Consider the following 19,767-nt stretch of genomic DNA (forward strand, 5'->3'; position numbering starts at 1 on the left):
CTCCGGAGGCGCTCCCCCCCCCCGGGCCCAAAATGGCGCCGCGCCTTCGAGCCCGCCTCTGCCGCCGGCTGCCGTTTAACCGGGCCGGGGCTGAGGCGTCGCGCCCGCGGCAGTTGCAGGCAGCCGCAACGGCGCCGCCCTATCGGTCGGCTGGGCCGGTGGAGGCTGAGCGCGGGCACTGCGAGGGGAGGCGGGACGCCGAGCTGCGAAGAGCCTCGGGCGGGCTGCCGGCCCCTCGCAGGGGGCTCGGCCGGGGCCGCGGTGCGGCTGCCGGCCGCCGGCCTGACCCCCCCGCTGCTGCGGAACCCCCTGCTACTTCAGGGGCTTCGTGAAGCAGTGGGTGCGTGGATTTTGTTCCAGTACTCTCTATTTGGAAATGAGCATGAGGGAGGAAAAACGGCCCTGCGAATGGAGCAGAATTGCATAGCCAGTCTCTTTTACACGTTTTTTAAAAAACACACGAAATGTCTGGGGTTCTCTAACTGGATTGGAGTTGACTTAGCTCTTGCTTATGCTCCAGACGGCCCTCCTGCAGGCACCGGGGAGAACCTGCAAGTGAACCCGTTTCTGCCTCCGCGCCTCCAGCCCCGTCCTGCCCCTCTGAAACGGCCAGATAACAGCTTTGGCCAGTTTGCAGCCTCCCATTTCACTCTTCTTCCATGTGCTCTGCTCCTCTTACAGTCCCCATCCCTGTCCCACCTGAGAAAATACCTCCCCTTTAGTGAATATTTTCAGTTCCCTTTCCTGGTATTGAAAACCTCAACTTCCTGACTCTGGAAGCAAGGGAACAACCAAAGTTTACTGTGTAACTGCTCTCATCTTCAAATTAATCTGTTTAATAACAAGCAGATGGCCGGGGAGGGCATAAAAGGGAACAGGATCCAGGAAACAAGCGACGCAGTAGAAGAAGATAAAGTCTAGGCAAGCATGGTGGGTTCCCTCATTGTCCAGAGAGACTGAGGCTGACAAGGTAGCTTCACTTTCCTTACCCTCTTTTCCAATAAATGTGTATAATTTTGAAAGATCACCTGCATGAGTAAAATAAATTCTACTATTTAACAAAGCGATCGTATCCCAGCAAGGAAACTAGTGAGGCGTGTGTGCCTGAGCTGGCTGCAGGTTGAAATTGGGCTGCCTCACTGGGGTTGTTTGAACCGTGTGGAAGGTGTATTACAGTGCTGTGGATCACACAGCAAGGATACAGGCAGCATTACCCTGCCCAGATCCCACAACAGCACCTCCAGAACAAGAAGTTACTCTGCACCCTTAGCAGGTCTCATGTGCCCTGGCAGCACTGTACGCGAGTGCCTCTCCTGTGCAGTATTTCCTGGGAGCACGGTGTGACTGTTAGTGAGTGAGGCACCTGAAATTCCTCAGAACGATTATGAAGGTCACCGTGCTGCCTGCTAGAGAGGTGATAGCTAGTCCTCTCTGCCTGTCTCGGCAAACTCTAAGCTGCAGACTGACCTTATCAGACTCTGGGAATGAGGCCCATTAGGCCTTAATCTTGGGACTTCCGAAAGATAAGGAAGATCAGGCTTTTCCCTGTTCGGAGGATTTTTGGGAATAGGATCTTTTTGGCTGGGAATGGGGTTGCTCCCTGTTCTCGTCCCTGGGAGCTCTTTGTCGACCAGGCATGGCACAAAGATGGGGGCAGCTACAGATGTGAGATCTGATACATACCTTGGGTTTTTGCATGCTTAGCGCTGCTGGGGACTCAGTCTGTTGTGAACCATGCTGCTGTAGTCACATGTTTTATTACCAGCAATTAGGGCGATAGCAAATAGTTAGCAAATAATCACAGGAACTTTCTCATATTGTAAGTTGTTCCTCATTTTTCTCCCCATTATAGACAGCTGAGAGGATTTTTAAACCTCCTCCTTTCTGTCTACATTTTGGTGGGATTTTTTTTAACCAGAGAAGGCAAACCAGCTGCTGAGAGCTAAAACTAGATGCACACAGGAAGGCAGCCCAGCCGTTTGCTTTTATTTCCTGCAGCTGAGCTCTGTCCTTATCAGACTGGCTGATGAAGGAGCTAATGATGGTTGAGGATGGGGTAGCTTCTTTGCCTGCCGTGGGTTCTGGAAGTGATTGCAAGTCCTTATCTCCTGTGCAGTTCCTGCTCTTTTGGGAAGTCCTCTGTCTTCAGGATATAGAGGCAAAGGGTCTAGGGAGGTGAGGCAGAGAAAAAAAGTCAAATCTTTCTTTTCTATGGGCCAGCTTGCTGAATTATTGTGGGAGGTAACCATGGCAAATTCTGTGATCTGGTTCTTACTTGATCCTCATCTTTCTTGGATTGGTGTCACTGTAAATTAAATTAAGACTGAGCACTGTATATTTAATTCTCACTTATCTTTTGTCCTGTAGCTGCCTTCAGAGCTTTAGTAGAGCTAGTCTGTAGCTGGGTGCTCTTTGAGTGTAGGAATCAGTGTTAATGTGAGTGTTTGTATGATAAATGCAGGATAGACTTTTGATCAGTTCTCATTTCAACTTCAGATCATGACTCCCCTTTGAAAGCAATAACTTCAACATGAGTTATAGGACAGGACAGGGTGTAGCTTATTTGCCTGTTGCTCTCTGCTTAGAGTCATCTTGTGTTTGTACAGTAATGCTCTGATCACTATCACCCTGCAATTATTCCTTGTTGCCATTTCCCTACCGTGCGTGTCAGCAAAACGAGACCAGAGAGCATTGGTGATTGCCCCATTTCTGTCTGGAAAAAGTGGCTGGACAAGCCAGTGCAATTCATACGTAAGTAGTATAAAATACAAATGTTCATATTCCAGCTATTGTTAATACAGGAACAGGGAGTATTAGTTGCAGATATCTCCACAGAGATGGAAGTGACCTCACTTCCTTATTGCATTCTCTAGATCTTTATTACTATATGGCGTTATTGCCTCACAGATATGGTTTCAGTTTGGAGCAGTGTGCAGCACTGCAGCTGGGTGCCTGCTAGTTGGGTTAAGCATTAGGAGTTCATTGCTGCACAGCTGTGGTGAGGAGAGCAGGGGAGAGATGGCTTTCAAGCAAAGAAAGAGGGTGAATGGGCAGTGTTTCGCTACAGACTTCTCTTCAGGGTTTGGTATTCTGTTTTCAGATCTGTCACAAGCCTGTTGTGTCATACCAGATGGAGTATCAAATCTTCTCTCTCAATGTCTCTGTCAGTCAAAAGATAATAATAATGTAGGAGAGAACTGCAGGATTTGATAAGTTGTTCCTGTTAAGACTGCAGTGTTTCAGAAGGAAACCCTAACCTGTAGTCACATTCCTCCGTGCTAAAATACAGCATGGAAAGTACCGCATAGAGTGGGAGTAGGTGGGGAACAGACAATAGAGAGTCACTCTGCAGTTAAAAGAGCTGCTGTACAGGTCAAGCTGGTGACATACTATCATTTGGATGTTTTCTATGCTGCTTTTTCTACAATGCTTGTGAGCTGGAAGATCACTAACTTCTTTTGAAATGTTTCTGTTCTGCTTTGGCCACTGATCCTTGAAAGAAAGCGTTACTGTTCTAGCTCAGGTATCAAGGCAACACAAATCATTACAGACCAGCAATTGAATAAATTTAGGGTTTCGCAGTAGTTGGGAGCTGGTTGTGTTTCTATACAGGAATCTTGTCACCTAATTTACGCTGGTTGACCCAGCAGAAGCTCCACTGAAATTGCTGGGTTTAGGCTGCGGTCAGGTTAATGTGCAGACAGGTACATGGCCACTGTGACTTTCAGCTGGAATCGTACATCCTAAACACTGGCTGGCCCTGGCTGCAGGGCTGCAAGCTGCTCCTGTGCTGTGTTGCTAGGTGTTGGTGGTGCATGCAGCATTGCAATATCTGATACCGTATTACTGCCTTTCCCCACACAGGCTGAAGGGAAGGCAGTGCTAATAACAGGCTGCGACAAAGGTTTTGGACATGCCTTGGCAAAACGACTTCACGCAAAGGGATTTACTGTTTTTGCTGGATGCTTGCTTATGGTGAGTAGTAATATTGATCAAAATTCTTCTCCGATTGGAGGAAAATGCTTCTCAAGCGACAGCATCTTCATCTGCAGCCTTCATTTACCCTAGTCCAAGACCTGAGGGAAGTGCAGTGGGCAGGGATCGTTACATCTTCCATTGCTTCATCTGCCTGTTGCATCTTGTCATTCCTGTAATTCTGAGCTCTTTAGGGCAGAGACTGTCTGTCAACTGCATGTCTGTACAGCACCTTGCACAGTAGTGCACTGTTCACTGCTGGAAGCCTCTCAGCAATACCGCAACATACTGAATAAATCTGATAGTCCAGGATTACTGTGGCACTGTGGCTTTTTGTCTTCCCTGGCATCTCTGTTGCTGTCCTTTGTTTTGTCGCTTTCCTTTGGGGACACTTTCCTCAAACATCTCCAAGCTGCCTCTCCTGCCTTGTTGAGGTTCTGTTTCCAAAGTGTCTTCTAACTGCACTTGTACAGCTTCTGTAGAAGCTATTCAGTTTCTGGATAGCTGAATAAACAAATTTAATGTACCTTTCTGATATCTGTAGGTCTCACCCTCTGTCACCTGTGTTTGGCAGATGGCATCACTTGTTGTAAGAGATCAGTTTAGGCACACTGAATCAGAAGGGGTTGCAGATCCATCACCCCAGTCCCTGCTCTTGCAGGTAACAGTGTTGTGTAATCCTCTTTATAAACTGGGCCAGCTCCACTTCCAGCTCAGCTGGGGTTTACTCTTACAATGCTTTTTTGCTGTTTTGATAGTCAAAACTCATGTAATTTCTGACCTGAATTGTTCAAAATCAGTTCATACCCACTTGTTTCTCCATTTGAAGATGGCCATTTCGGCATAGGTGCTCAGTGAGTGATGACTACAGATTCTTGAGTAGTGTGGAGAACAAACAAAAAAAGGTGGGCCTCATTGCCTGTGTGATCTCAGCGGAGGTTACGTTCTTCCACCACACCAGAAGGGAAGGTTATTATCAGCTGACATATTGTGTAACTTGAGAGCAAGAGAGTCCTATTGGAAAATTGCCACTATTTGGAAATTTCCATGTGGAGGCTCTGTAAATCCTTCAGTAATCATGTCATATGCTGCTTTGGGATGCTTGTCTCTGTGGTGATAGCAAGTCAGGCACTCACTTTGCAGGAGCAGCAGGTGTAGGGAATAGAAAGGAGAGGGGAGATAGGGTGGTCTGAGAGGCTGTTCAGAAGGCAGCACGCTAGTGCTGAGCAGAGGGGGCCAGACTCTATTTGGAGCCATGTGAAGAAACTAAATGCTCCTGAAGTGAGCCCTGCTTGCTTGTATTATTGATGAAAAAACTATATATTACTTTTCAATCACAGATTATATTACCTGTCCCAGAATGGTTGGGCAGCTCTCAGCATCCCCTCTGATCTGGCTCAGCAACTTCTTACTCGGAGCCAAAACTTTTGTGGTTCCATACTTGTACTCTGTGTGGAAGTGGAAAATGCATCAGCAGTCATAGTTGATCTGCAGGTGACTTTCAGGAGATTAACTGAGCACTTGACCATGAAGGGGTAGAGTGGGAGAATGTGACTTTTTTTTCTTGTTCTGTGTGCTAATAAATTTTTAGGAGACCCAGACGCAGAGCCCCAGGATTTTACTTGTGGTTTCTTCCCCCCAGGTTGTTAGTGTTGTCTTATCTGCTGTTAGGTGCATCTGAAGAATAGAGTCTGGTGGTAACACAGTTATCTGGATAGCTGTTGCAAAAATGTTACAGCCAAATGCTTTCTACCATTCTTGGGACAGCCAGCATCCTCATGTTGAACAGCCTCGTGTTTTAGATGGTTGAGGGAGATAATAGCCTGGGAATTTAGAATTTGATGAGCAGGAGCTTACTGAAATCCTAATGGTAGTAATGGACATGGGATGAAAATGGTTATAAATCTAGAGCTGACTGCTCCGAGAAAAGGAAGCATATAGTGACTACAGAAAAGGATGATGGATCCAAAAGAAGCAGGAAACACCAGTGAAGGCAGGGAGCTGTTAGGTCAGATCACTTGTGGAGAACAAAGTATGAGCATATAAGTGATTATTGCTGATAAGTGAAGGAGTGCACAGGCAGTGTGGCTAAGGATGCAGCTACCCTATGGTAACTGGCAATGTGCATTAACTGCTCATGACAAATGCAAGGAAACTTACCCTGTCAAGAGAGAAGCATGAGCTGCTGTAGGTTCACTGCAGGGTCAGAGCAGGTATGGGGACAGTTGTCATAGAGCAGATGCCAGGCTATTAGTTCACACATAGTTACACCATCATCACTTACTTGCATGCTTTTATACAGAGAATTAAAGGATCCCTGATGTACTAACCACCACTGAAAGCTCTTGCATTAAATACAAGATGGTACACTGTCAGGTGCATCAGGAGCTTCTTAAGGATCAGACAGTCAAAAATAAAGTTACAGGAATAACAAGAATACTGCAGGCAGGCTGGGATAGAACTGGAGAGGATCAAGTGCAAAAGGGATTTCATTTAGCAAGGACATGTGAGTCCACAGAGAAAGTTTCTGTTAATATATTAGGGTTAAGATGGAAAGACACACAGAAATTGATTACAAAATAACCTGAGAAGTAGAAAGTACAGAAAAAGTTGAAATAATCATTGTCTTATTTTCTTTGATCTTACTGAAAAAAAAGCATAAATTGTTTTCAGATGCCTACTGCCAGCAGTTTTCGTGAGGACTGCAGGCAAGAAAAGAGAAGGAACAGGGAATGTTTACATAAATGGGTATGTTCAAGTTCACCAGGCCTGACATAAATGTACTGAAGAGCATTTAAAGGATGAGCCATTGTGATTTCTGCCCCATGGGCGATATTTTCAGGAGCACTTGGAGGCCGGGGGATTTCCAGAAGGCTGGAAGAGGGCAGATATTGTACATCCCTTCCCAAAGGAGACAGACCTCTGGAACTGACAGCCAGGCAGCTCGCCTTCGGTGCGCTAGATGAAATTGCAACACGCTGATATGTCAATTTTACAAATGTCTAGATCATAGCCTGATAGACACTGTATAAGTTTACATGGAACAGACTGTGCCGTATCAGTCTAATCTCATTCTGGCTAAGCAGCAGAGTGGTTAAAGGGGAAGGAATAAATGCATCCTGAATAAGGGTTTTGACACAGGCCCTCATGATGGTCTCATGAGCAAACTTGTGCTCTAAGCCTGTGACTGCTTTTCAGTCCCAGGGAAATTTTCTTGGAAGTGGCCCCTGGAATAGAGAGTTCACTTGGAAAGAAATGTGCATGGTGCCAAGCAGGGAGGATTGCAGGCCATTTGGGGAATAGGGTTCAAAATGATCCTGGTAGATAGGATGGAGCCTGAAATCAATTGGGTGGAACCCAGTAATGATGAGTATGATGTGACGTGTTCTGCCCAGGAAGCACAGGAAGGGAGCGGGTGGATAGGCAGCAGCGGGGTTGGGGGGAACTGGTGCAGATAGAGTAAACCAGCCAGATCCACGGGTGTTCAGCATTGTGTTCATGGCTTCCTGATTCCCACTGACATCTCACTGCAGGTGCCCAAGTGCTTGCCAGGACCTAATCCTGCATCCCACGAACTTCCCTGGAAAGAAGCTGTGGCTCGGTCCATTATAGGAGAGCTCTTTGCTAACAAGTCCCTGTGTGACCTGCCTGTCCTTCAGCACCAGCTGCATTGGGATCCTCCGAACCAGAGCAGGGGAGTGGAGCAAGGAAGGGGGGGGCAGCCGAAAGCTGGAGCAAAGCTCCTCTGCTCGGTGGAGAGGGCTCGTGTGGCTGTTGGGCTCCCTGCCCAGAAGCAGCCCCTGCTAGGCAGAGGGTGGGGTGGGCAGCCAGAGCCACGCAGGGCTGCGAGGGCAGGATAACCGGGGGAAGTGAGATAGCTGGGAGGAAACAGCAAAGTCCCACTGAGGGCCTCTCTGGAGTACTTGGGCAGCAGGCTGGGCTGGAGCAGGGCAGCTTTCAATGCTGATGAAACTGGGAAAAGGAAGCTGGGAGAGTCTCTTGAGAGGACAAAGATCAGACAAAAAAAAAAAGTGGTAGCAAAGGGAGGGGGAGAGAGGTTTTGCAGGAGCAGTTGGACCATTGCTGCCAGGACCTCTCTTGACTCACACTGCTGCATGGCTCCTGCTGGTGAGTCCCAAGGCCATGAAGGCCATCCCAGAGAGGACAGTCTGGCTGCTGCCATGGGAATGCCTCCAGGTATTTTCCCAGCCAGCAAATCGACCATTTAAAAAACAAGGAGGAAGTACCATGTGGGTATCTGAACAGGGAACATGCTTACAGCCCCTGAAGACCACAGAACATAAGATGATGTTCACTTCTTTCTATGAAAATACACGGCTGCTTCATTTGTGAAGAGGTTTTCTGGGCATAAGAGTTAAGCAATTTGTTTTGCAGTTAGATAGTGGCTGAGGTGGTGTCTGCAACTGTGAAAAGTGGTTCCAGTTGATATTGCATGTGGAAGTCAGTCTTCCAAAATCAATATGTTTTGTCTACAGTGAATAAATTGAAGCTGGGAAGGTAACTTTGCAGATTGAGTTGCATTGATGATCGGGGAAAATTCGTATCAATATGAATAATACAAACCATTTATACTGGAATTTTAAGTTGCTGGCCTATGACTTTGTTTCTCAAAAAAACAGTGGAAATATTTCTTACATAGTTTATGAGGATTTTGAAAGATTAAAAAACATGAGGGAAAAGTGTTTTCAGTGCTCTGAAATGACAACTGGTACTTGAGTACAGATATAGTTAAGTTTTTGTTTCTATACAGATACAGTAAATCTCTCTCTTTACAAGCTGAATTAGCTCCACTTTAGTCACTGTTAAGCAGCTGAAAGTTGCTTTGTATGACTCGGTCAGATGCAAGAGCATCTGCCAGAAATATAGTGAGGCATTGCACAACCCTCACCTGTTTCAAAGGGAATATAGTGTTTTGGTGACTATGTTATTAACTACTTGTAACGCCACTTTCAGAGATTCTTTTTGTGGCTAGATAAGAGGGCTAGACACAGCATGTCACTGTGTTTGATGTGCATTAGAAAAGCTTCAAGTCTTTATTTGCTGTTTTTGTGATACCTGGAAATAAGTCAGTGGTGAAATGATATGCAGCCATGGGGCCAGCACCTCATTCCTACTATTGTCATAATGCTGGTGTAACTATATATTGATTTTTAAGAGAACTACCTTGTTTTGCTCATGGCTGTGATGAACATTTCAATTCTTTTCCTTCATTACATGTCATTGTTCACTGGGCTGAAGGTGGAGGTAAAATGTTGTATACTATATTAATTAAATAGCTTGAGATATGTATAGAAAAACTAAGTGGTTACATGTTCTTTACATCAGCCTGGCTACAGAGGCAGCTGAGCAGGTGACTGTGGGAGGGTTGCTCACCTTGTTTGCCCTTGGGCTGTGGGAGTTGGTATCAAGTGCTAAAGGAAGAGTGGCAGCCAGGCATGGTGACTCACTAATTCATAACTTCTTCCTCCCTAAGGGGGCAGAGCCTGTGATTCAGGGAGTAGTTTGGTGAATTAAATCTTGAGCCTGCTGTGGAACTGCATGGCAAATCTGTGCTCTTTTCACTTTTATTTGTTATTTACCACCTGAACAAGGCTGTAAGGCTTAGGCAGCAATCTTGTCTGGAAGTAACCAGGTAAAATTTGGAATTTGAGCTGTGTTTATGTTTGACTACAGAAAACCCCCCACAATAGTAACAGAATCTCTAATGATAGCAGGGAGGGGGGGGAAGAAAGGAAAAGGGTGGAAAGGAAAGCAGAGCCATCGTGTTCTTACTACCTATAGTGTGGAAGAAAAACAAAACGAAAAACTTGTTCTTGCTTCCTCAGCCAGAATCTCCTCCTTTCATGCCTTATGTCTGTAATCTTGTCGTTGTGTGGCAGACCTCCACTGTACATGTATTCCTGTGCATGCTGTTCCGCTGTGTAGCAAGAGCAAAATATTATTATATAGGTTCAGCTGTAAATGTTTCCTACTGTATCTTGTAGTGTCAGACTATTTGCTGTTAGGCATGCCAAAGGTGTCCGTGCTGTCTTGTTTTCAAAATGGTCTGACAATACTATTTCATTAGAAGCCAGGCGATATTTTGGGATGATGTGAGTACAGTGCCTAATTAGCCTTTCATTTTTAAGCCTGGAAAATCTGATTCTGTTTTCTGTAGAAGTGTTTGCTATGTTACCTGCGGAGTATGGAGACTGAGGCAGTGGAGAGTCACCCACGGTTATCCCAGGCTGGCACAGTATTTCAGTGTTACAGATGTGAAACCCTTCATGCAAGGAGCTAATAGCCGGGGCTTTGTGGCCCTTCAGAGCAGTGGGTCACTGATGCAGATATAGGAGCTGTGCTGGAGGGAATAGGAAGATGGCTGTGGGTTGCATACTGGTTTGTGTGGCTCGTGTGCTTATTTGTGCACCAGGTTTACACTTCTGTGTGCAATTTCAATAGATTCTATTTCCTGTCCATGTGAACGTGCCTGGCCCCAAGCTGCATTACTGTTCCTTGTCCATCTTAGCGGGACATCTTTCTTTGCTGCTGAACAGGACGAGAATGGAGACGGAGCCAGGGAGCTGAAGAACATGAAGTCAGATCGCATGAAAGTGCTACAGATGGATGTCTGCAGTGACCAGGAGGTGGCTCAGGCTGTGGATTTTGTGAAGAGGACCCTGAAGGAGCCAGAGGAAGGTATGTGGGGATCTTTGTATTTCCAGCAGAGCTGGCTCTTTGCTCACAGAATCCCTCCTACAGAGCAGGCCATGCTCTTGGCCCTCTCTGCACCACCAAAAGAGGGTTAACAAGCCTGGAGGCCTGTGATAGTGTGTGGCTGGCAATCAGGCAGTGCTATGAGGAGAATTGAGGAGAATTGTCTTGCTGTTGATGTGCCAGCCACATGGAAAGAGACTAAGACTGGCTGGAGGATTAGGCTCTAACTCTACATCCCGTAAAAAGTGATAAGTGGCAGCAAGCCCACAAGAGCCTGTGTTTTTCTCCTGTAGTGTCTGTGAAGGGCATAGGATGGCCGGAGCCTGATCCTCTCCTGGTGCTCCTGCTGCAGCCTGGCTCACACAGACCTTTCTGTAGCGACCCTGCTAGTAAAGAGGTGACGGGCCCTGGCTGCTTACTGCTGTCCCCTCTGCTGTGCTGGTACAACCTGTTTGTGTAACTGAGTGCTGAGCTGGAGCACAAAACTGACCTGCCCCCAAACCTGGATTATTCTTCAGCCAGGTCAATCCATGCTTTCAGTTTGCCATGCAACATCCCAGAGGTGATGTGAGGCAGGATCCAGGGTGGGCTTCGCATAGACCACCTTAACCCACATGCCACCTTAAGTGCAAGTCCAACTCATGGATCCTAAGAGCACGTGAAAGAAGATAGGAGTCTCTTCTGCATGCTTCTTTCCTTCTTGGCAGTGGTTTGACAGTGGGATGTGAGCTTACAGTCGGAGCCTGGTGTGACACCACCTAACCTCTTCCCATGTGGTGAGGCTGTGAGGCTTCTTGCCCTCTGTAGGTTTCTCTGCAGCCTCTGTGCAAGTAGCAAGCTGGACAGCTGTAGACCCAGGTTGAGGGTGGACTGAAGTTTCACATCTGTGGCTCCAGGACTTAAGGGTTGTCTGGCTGGAGGGTGGTTGCTCCTCTTGAAGCTTGGATGAGACTGTCATGGGCCTGTCTTTGTTCACAGCAAGTATAAAGCTAGTAAATAACAATAGATCTAATCTTCATGCAAATTACATGAGCACACCCTTCCTCCTAAAACAAGCATATGAAGTGCGACAGAGTTACGTACAAGCTCTGATCCCACACATGTTCTCTCTGCATGATTTTTCTTCCTACATAATCGCCCAGCCCTCATCACATTTCACAGCTTCTCAAGCCTTTCCTGAAGAGCCCAGCAACAGCAGTGGTGGCACAGAGCCATTTTCCACTGAGTGAAAGCTTGTAAGGGAGCAGCTCTGTTGCTTCTATAAATGCAGCAGTGTTTGCAAAACCGTGTGTGTAGCAGGGACAGAGAAGTCTTGCATCCTTGATCAGCAAGTTGGACTGGTTCCTCCTGCTCTTGAGCCTTATTCTGTAGTTGTTTGCTCCAGCACAGTGTGCAAAGCAGCAAAGGCTTCTTTTTAGGTACATCAGTGTGACCGAGGTTTGGGGCTTGTGATTAAATAGTACTCAGTAAATAATGCGGGAAAGTAGAGGCTATTGAGACTGAGGAGCCTTGCACAGAGGTGCTTATTGCACACTGAGTGTGGCTCCAGAGGAGCTAGTGCAGAACAGTTCTTGCACTGCACATTTATACCTCTTCTCCCTGTGCTGTGTACATAAGGCTAAACTCATTTCGATAGGAGTGCCCCTGTTTGTTTTCAAGCAGTTCCCACTGTACTGTTGACACTAAACAAATAATAGTGATAAGGCTGTTCTCAATAAACACACCGCTGTCCAGCAAACAAACAGCCCGTGACCAGGTACCTATCAGCACTTTGTTCTGTGTGTAACTGACCCGATCAGTGAGCAATGAAATTCCAAGAATGAATGATTGGAAATAATGTGTTCATAAACATCCCTGAATCTAACCTCGTAACCCAAGAAATGGGAAGTTGTTGTAGAGAAATTTAGGATCAGGAATACTCTGTAGAGGTTAGTTTGGGACTGACAGTTTAAGTCTTTTGTGGTCTTTGGTAAATCCCTTTCAAATTTGCTTTGCATAGCTTCATGTTACTGGTGAAATTACACCATCAGATGCCCTGTTTCCTTGGTTGGTCCTTCTGCTGGCGATTAGAGCCACCTTTGCAGCAGCACAGGGGACCCCACTGAGGCTGAGATGCTGTGCTGGCTGCCAGTTGAGTGTGAATTTCAGAGTTATCTTGATTCATTAAAGCTGGCAGCTTCAGTAAGCGCAGAAGTGACAGGCAGGGGATCTTGGGCAGAGGAGGAGTAGAACTACCTGACTGCAGCATTTAGAAACTTGAATTAATAAAAACAGAAGTAAGGATAGGTGAGCAAGATGTTTTCTTGGCTTTTGCTGCAGGGCATGGTTTAGCCATTATTCCAGTGGCCTGGTGGGGGTCAGGAAAGGGTTGTTCTGCAGGAGGATAGAGCTGCAGGCCAGTGAACTGGAGCAATGTTCACCACTGTCTGTCTGAGACAGGTGTGCAGGGCAAAAGGGGTGTTGGGATCACTGTGTGAGAGTTGTGAGATGCGGGAATGGTGGCAGCTATAATAGGCAAATCCATTCTGGGACAGACCATGAGGGAATGGTTAATGCACTGTTATCACAGGGCAGGATGTCTCTGGTCTGCTATACATGGCTGGTCAACAGCCTTCAGGAAAGATGAACTTAGCTGGGAACGGGGCAGGGTTACTAGGGCTGGTGTGAGTAGAGAGCCAGTCTAGCAACGGTGTGTTGGTGTTTTTAAATGCACCAGGAGTATAAATTCCATTGGTATTTATTGGGCAATGGTAGAATATTGCAATTTGCTTAGGGGCCTGTGTTTGGTACAATACATGGTTACTATCCAACCATGAATAAATATAGGTTGGAAATTATTACAAGACTCATACATCAGGGCAGGGAAGCTATGGAGCAGAGGGAGGGCAAACAGCCCAAAGAGTTTAGAGAAAGAGCTTGATAAGTTTTATCAACAGGGTGGCATGACGTGGGTGCTTTTGATAGCAATGTCAGAGCTCCCTGGATGTAAATACTTCTCCTTAGCCCCGTGTGTGTTCTTGGTGGTAAGAGGAAGGCGAGGGAGTTGAAAGGGGCCCCAACTCCAACTGGGTACTTACACAGTGAAAAATAACCATGGGGTATGGCAGGACATCTAATGAGGAACAACTCTGTTACCTTGTTTCAGCTCTTCTGTTTGTTCCTCCTGCAGTTTATGGCTGCATAGTCCTATGCTTCAACAAATTCACAAAGTATGGACTCAGTCCTACGAATGTTTGCCGCCGAGACTCCTGCAGTAATTGCTTCAAAGGGTCAAGTCCTCAGTGATGTGCTAAGTCCTGGACATGTAAGGGGCTCAGTGCAGAAGCTGTTGGTAAGCACAGTCAGTTTAATTTTGACAGGACTGCAGGCACAAAAGACGTTCATTTTTAAATTCTAGTAGTTTTAAAGGTTGTTTGTAAGTTTGCCATCTTCTGCTGGAGTTAGGATTGAGGGAAACCAAATACCTGAACTAAAATACAGCAGCTGTTAACTGGGCCATGAACCTGCAGATCAATACCACACACTCTCCAAAACAGGGAGTCAGAATTGTGAAGGGGATTTAGAACTCCAAGATAATAATTTTCCTTCCTTTTTTTTTTTTTTTTAAATTGAGGGAAAGTCCAGCCGTCTCCAAATTGCAAAAGCCATGATAAAGTCACTGAGTGAATACAAACCTGGGACCAACAGGAACCACAAAAAAGGGTCAGCGAGATCCAGCCATACAAAGCCTCAGGACAGCATTTGACCTTAGAGGAGACATTCAGGGAGGCAATGCTTGTGTGACCCCATCACTCTCCCTGGTGCTCCAAACAAGCCCCACTGGCTTCACTTCTGGTGTACCAAGAGTGTATTTCATCTGCTTGCTGTGCTTTTCTCTACAACTTTTTTCTACAAAAGCGCCCAGTTCTTTGTCAAGGGGTTGGGTTACTTTGAACAGCCGCTTCTCTGCGACACTCTTCCTCATTCCACTCTTTAACCATGTGTTTATTGGCAGGTCTGTGGGGCCTGGTGAACAATGCTGGCATCTCAACCTTTGGAGAGGTGGAATTTTCAAGTTTAGACAACTACAAGAAGGTGGCAGATATCAACCTGTGGGGCACCGTGAGGGTGACAAAGGCTTTTCTGCCCCTCATTCGCAGAGCTAAAGGTACATGCTGGGCAGTGTAGCAAGACTTGGAGCTTTTGCAGCACAGCAAAGAGATGTAGCTAAAAATCATGACTTGGACTGTGCTTCAAGGAATGCCTGTGCAGTTCAACGAGGGTGTCTGAGGCATGCAGACAAACTAGGCAGCAGGGTTCAACATGCTGTATAAGCATTTGGTAGTACAGGCCACCCTTGGGGCAGTCCAGGCAGCTACACAGCAGGTGCTATCTTAAACATCCCAGGATATCAGAGACCTTTGTGCAGTGCTGGCAGATATGACCCAGGACTCCAGGCCACCTTTAGAAAAAGTGACCGGAGCCCAGACAAGATAATCCTGGCTTCCAGAGTCCACCAAGTACTTATGTTTGGATAACTGAATCTTTTCCCTTCATGTTATTCAATTCACAGATGATTGCAGAGTGGTAGTGGTGGAATAAATGAGAGTCAATAACAGCCATTTTAGGTATCTTACAAGACAACATTATTATCAAAAGTCTTTCTATTATATTAAAAATAAAAAAAAGATATGTATTAGCAGAACTCTGAAGAGCTTTCTTTAGCACATGTGGGAGAATATTGGCACAGCTGTGTGTTCTGTGAGGAAAGAAAGGGGTTATATTGAGAAGATTGCTCAGATACCATTTCCAGAAAGCAAGTACCCACTAAACAAGCCCCATCTCACTACAAAAGGTAGCTTACCCATCAGGTTAGCAGGTGGTTCTCACAGTCCCTCCAAGCTGCACTTAGGTGTGGAATGAGAGAGCAGAGCCACCCACTTGTTTCTCAGCTAAAATTTCAAGCTGCAGAAGGGTGTCATGCTCCATGGCTGTAAAAATCCTCACTGTAAAAATAGCTGGTGAGATTTCAAGGACCTGTTTGTAAGTGCATCTGAAAACGTAATTGCACACATCTTGTCTTGGGGAAGGACAGAACCACCCACAGAGGAGTGACCACTGCTGTCACTGCCCCTAGGCACTGCATGATCTAAGACAAGCTGCCAGAGCTCTGCAATTGGGCTGGGCTGCTGGTGGGAGTTAGGACAATTGCTCTTCACTGCCCCATAGGCCACAGCACATCAAGTCTCCTCCCTGTTTGTCCTAGGCATGTAGCACTCTAGGCACTCCTGGCCAGCCAGCTGGGTGAGCAGGCTGTGCTGCTTATGCTGCAGGTTCAGAGAAACCTCTACTGGTTCTCTGCCATCCAGCTCAGGTCTAGAAGCATGTAGCTGTGTTAGGCAGAGTGGATGCAGATGAGCTGTTGTGCTTACAGAAAGAACCAGAAAGCTTGCATGGCATCACGCTGTGTTTGTTGTGTGCTTTCCAACTCATAACTGCTAGCTGGGAGCTTGACCGTTTCTCTAGCAAGATGCAGGAGTGGGGCAGACTGATGTGAGAGCGCACAGCTGGTCTTCTCAGAAGATCTGGGTACTTTTCTGCTTGGAAATTAGGAGAGGAATGTCTTGTATGATTTGTAAATCCTTTTTAATACAGAGGCAGGTATGTGTACCATCCATGGAGGAGGTCAGAGCAGGGGCTAGCCTTGCTTGGTCAGGAGAGAAAGGCTCCTCGACAGGGGATTCGGGTGCCTCTTCAAGATTCAGATTTTACAAATCAACAAGGCACCTTTTTACTGGGATGTTCTGGCTGCTGCTTCTGTGGCCCATCGTCTCTCCCTGCTCTTTTCTCTCTAGGCCGTGTGGTGAATATCACAAGCATGTTGGGACGGATGGCGAGTCCATCTCGCTCCTGCTATTGCATTTCCAAGTTTGGGGTGGCAGCCTTCTCCGACTGCCTACGGCAGGAGATGTACCGCTGGGGTGTCAGAGTTATCCTCATTGAGCCGAGTAACTTCGTGGCAGCAACAGGCATCCTGACAGCAAACAGCATCGACAAACAGGCTGACGCACTGTGGAGAGGAGCCAGCGACACTGTGCAGGAGGACTATGGTAGGGAGTATTTCACTCGCCACGTGGCCCTGATGAAGTCCTTCATTAACAGTGGCCTGAAGGACATGTCTCTGGTCTTGAATGACATCACTGATGCACTCACTTCCCCAAGCCCAAACAACCGTTACAATCCCATGGAGACCTACTGGTGGGTGAGGCTGCAAGTCATGACTCACCTGCCTACTGCCATTGCCGACTGGCTTTACATCCCTGGAGCCACTCTGTAAATGGCTGTCCTTCAGGCATCCGTCCAGTGCTCATATATATGCACAGGTTAGAGCTGACTTAGTCAGGGGTGTCTGCACCCATTGCTGATGCATCTCCCCTGTAGATGCATGTGCTTTCACTTTGGGTTATGGCTTCAAGTCTTGTATTGTGGGATGCTGAGAACAACATGGCTTTTTTCTTTTTTTTTTTTTTTCAAATTCTTGCTCTTTGTATTCCCTGCTGTCCTGATTAAAGTTAAAAGGTGTTTTCCTTTTAACTGTGGAGGAGGCAGAGGAAGGTTAACATAATGGGTCAAATATGTGGCTAGTGTAATTAGGTCAGCAGAGTTCCCCCAGTGATAAATTTGGCTCATTAATGGTCTCTTGCTTTTCCTTACAAGGACAGGCTGCTAACAGCAGAGCAAAGCTGTTGCTATGAGATGTCTCAAGGGGAGAAACTAAAATGGGAAACAAAAGCAGAGTTTTCCATTTGATTGAAAAATGGGTCAGTCACAGCCTTCCATTGTTTTCATGATACTGCTAGGAAGCTCTGCTGTGCTGTGACTGTCTGCTCTTTTCAGGAAAACACCAACACTGCCTCTAAACAGCCTCATTACCTAACTCGGGGGCTCAGATCCCTGCAAAAAAGGGTTCTTCTCTCCCAGCTCTGTGGCCAGGAGGTGTCAGAGCCAGCAACTGTGGAAAGGCTGGGCAGGGAAAAGCCCTTCTAATAATGAGTGAGGTCTGAGCCATCCCTCAGTTGGTCCCTGTGGATGCTGGGACTTGTAGCCTCTCCACCCACTGCTAATGAGTTTTGTGGGACAGTTGAATCTGATGTAGCAAACAAATTTGGCTCCTCTGACTGCTACCTTAGGCACTGGTGCCTGAACTACTCAGCTGTGGTACAGACACTGTCCAGCTGTCCCCCTGTTTCCCTCATGTCACTGCCCCATGCTAGGCTCCCTCTTGCAGGTGAGGGAGCTGCTTTTGCTTTCCCAAATCAGTTTTTTGGTTTCATCTTCTCCGCACTTGAACAGTGATGGGACACTGTGCAGCCAATGTGGCCTGACTATGAGCTCTGGAAGGGTGCTTTAAGTGACGTGTTTATTTTCTTTTTAATATTGCACAATGAAATTTCCATGTCACACATGATTGACTCCTCAGAGAATCTCCTGATGACTGGTATGAGCTACTTTTGCACAGTATCCCCACGGGTCTTTCCTGTTGGCTGTATACAGGGATTTCAGTCATTTTTCCAAGTGCTGGTGCTGCCTGGCTTCATGCCCCATTCCCTCTGTCCCAGTGGTGACCGCTCGCAAAGCAGCCAGTGGACTGTGGGTGCTGCTGGCCAGGCTGGGAACCTATTGTCTTGCTCTAGGGACCAGCTTTCCCTTTCACTGCTAAACTTTGTTCTGTTTTGTCCTATGTGAGATTAAGTGGCTATGAAAAGAGCTTATCATTTGCTCTTTCCTCATCTGTCTCTGCTAGCTCTGACTTGGAAATGGTGCCTTAAACTTTTTATATGCCACTGGCTGTAGATGCTTGGAGTCTGCATGCAGCTGTGAATGCTGTGATGCCTGAGGAGCAAAGCAGGCTTCCCTTGGAGATGCTGTGAAGGTAGATTGTATTACAAGTAACTATTGGAAATGCTGGCTGTGCAGTTCTTTTCTATTCCAGATCATCGTCACATGGAGATTGCCTGGGATCCAGGACCCAGAACAATCCCACTGAACTGCAGCTTAAGCAGTATTGTAATCACTTCTGCCCCCTGCACTGTGAAATGATAGTAATGTTAAGTAGCACTGATTTGCACAGAGAGAAAAATAAACCGTGACATTTGTAAAGCACATGTCTGTGTCTCCAGTGCTCATTTCTACATTGGTTTTCCCATCCCCTTTGAATCTGAGGTTGGGATTTAACTGGGCTCAGTAATTAAGGAGGTAACAGTGGTTCAGCAGGTAGTGGGACTGTGGAGGATCAGTGAGAACTGCCTGGAGCGGAATGGGCAGCATGACCCATTTCATCAGCAGAAGACAGCTGGAGAAGCCTCTCTGCAAACATGCACACCATCAGTGTTTGTGTTTTATGTGGTTTCCCTCAAATGACAGTGTTGAGAGAGTGATGCTGTGCGTTGTTCATTGCCTCAGCGCTCTGCATGTAACTAATCCAAATGCCACAGCTGCCTGGTAATAAGGATCAGCTCTTCTCACAGACAGAACAGAGGCTTTCAAGCCAAGAAGCGTCTAAGCCCATGCAAGGACCTCATGGCCAAGTCGGGGTTAGGATTTCACAGCATGTGAGCCCCAGTCTCCTCATCTGACCCCTGAGAAGTGCTCAGGTGGGCTCTCAGTGCCTGATCTGGTTTCTGCCTAGGTGGGGAGCTCGGATGGATGTCTGGGAGCTAGAAGAGCAGAGTGCTGGTGGGGGAAGAGCAACTATCAAGAGTTTCTGTATGGTGCAGATGATCATGTGAACTCTGAGCCAGTGGAGCAAAGCCAAGATGACCAAGCAGGTCCCTTCCCATCCTGAGCTTCTAGCTGCCATTCAGTGTCTGGTGAAAACTTGGTTCTGAAGTCTGTTCCCTGAGGCAGTCAGACCCTTTTTTCACATCATAGTGTTGCATTAATGCAGGAATTGAGGGCAGGTTGTTGTCTTGCTGGTAACAGAGGGAAGAAAACTCAATTCCATTTGACAGTGACCTTCAAAGCCAGAGGACGGAGGAGACAGAAGGAAGTTCAGTGAAATCCCCTGGAAGTCTATGCTTATTGCTGCTGTGGTAT

The 19,767-nt window shown here is 46.8% G+C and overlaps 1 protein-coding gene across 1 annotated transcript; it reads left to right on the plus strand.

The window, feature by feature from the left end:
• The first annotated feature begins 32 nt into the window (after positions 1–32).
• Positions 33–18,764, plus strand: LOC104832310 (D-beta-hydroxybutyrate dehydrogenase, mitochondrial-like). The gene is made up of 6 exons (XM_010568437.1): positions 33–230; positions 290–340; positions 3,865–3,975; positions 10,533–10,674; positions 14,687–14,839; positions 16,527–18,764. Exons 1-6 carry the CDS (start codon positions 33–35, stop codon positions 17,006–17,008), a joined length of 1,137 nt encoding a protein of 378 aa, XP_010566739.1. The 3' UTR covers positions 17,009–18,764.
• The last annotated feature ends 1,003 nt before the right edge of the window (positions 18,765–19,767 follow it).

Source organism: Haliaeetus leucocephalus, unplaced genomic scaffold, assembly GCF_000737465.1.
Source record: "Haliaeetus leucocephalus isolate CR32 unplaced genomic scaffold, Haliaeetus_leucocephalus-4.0 Scaffold240, whole genome shotgun sequence".
NCBI lineage: Eukaryota > Metazoa > Chordata > Aves > Accipitriformes > Accipitridae > Haliaeetus > Haliaeetus leucocephalus.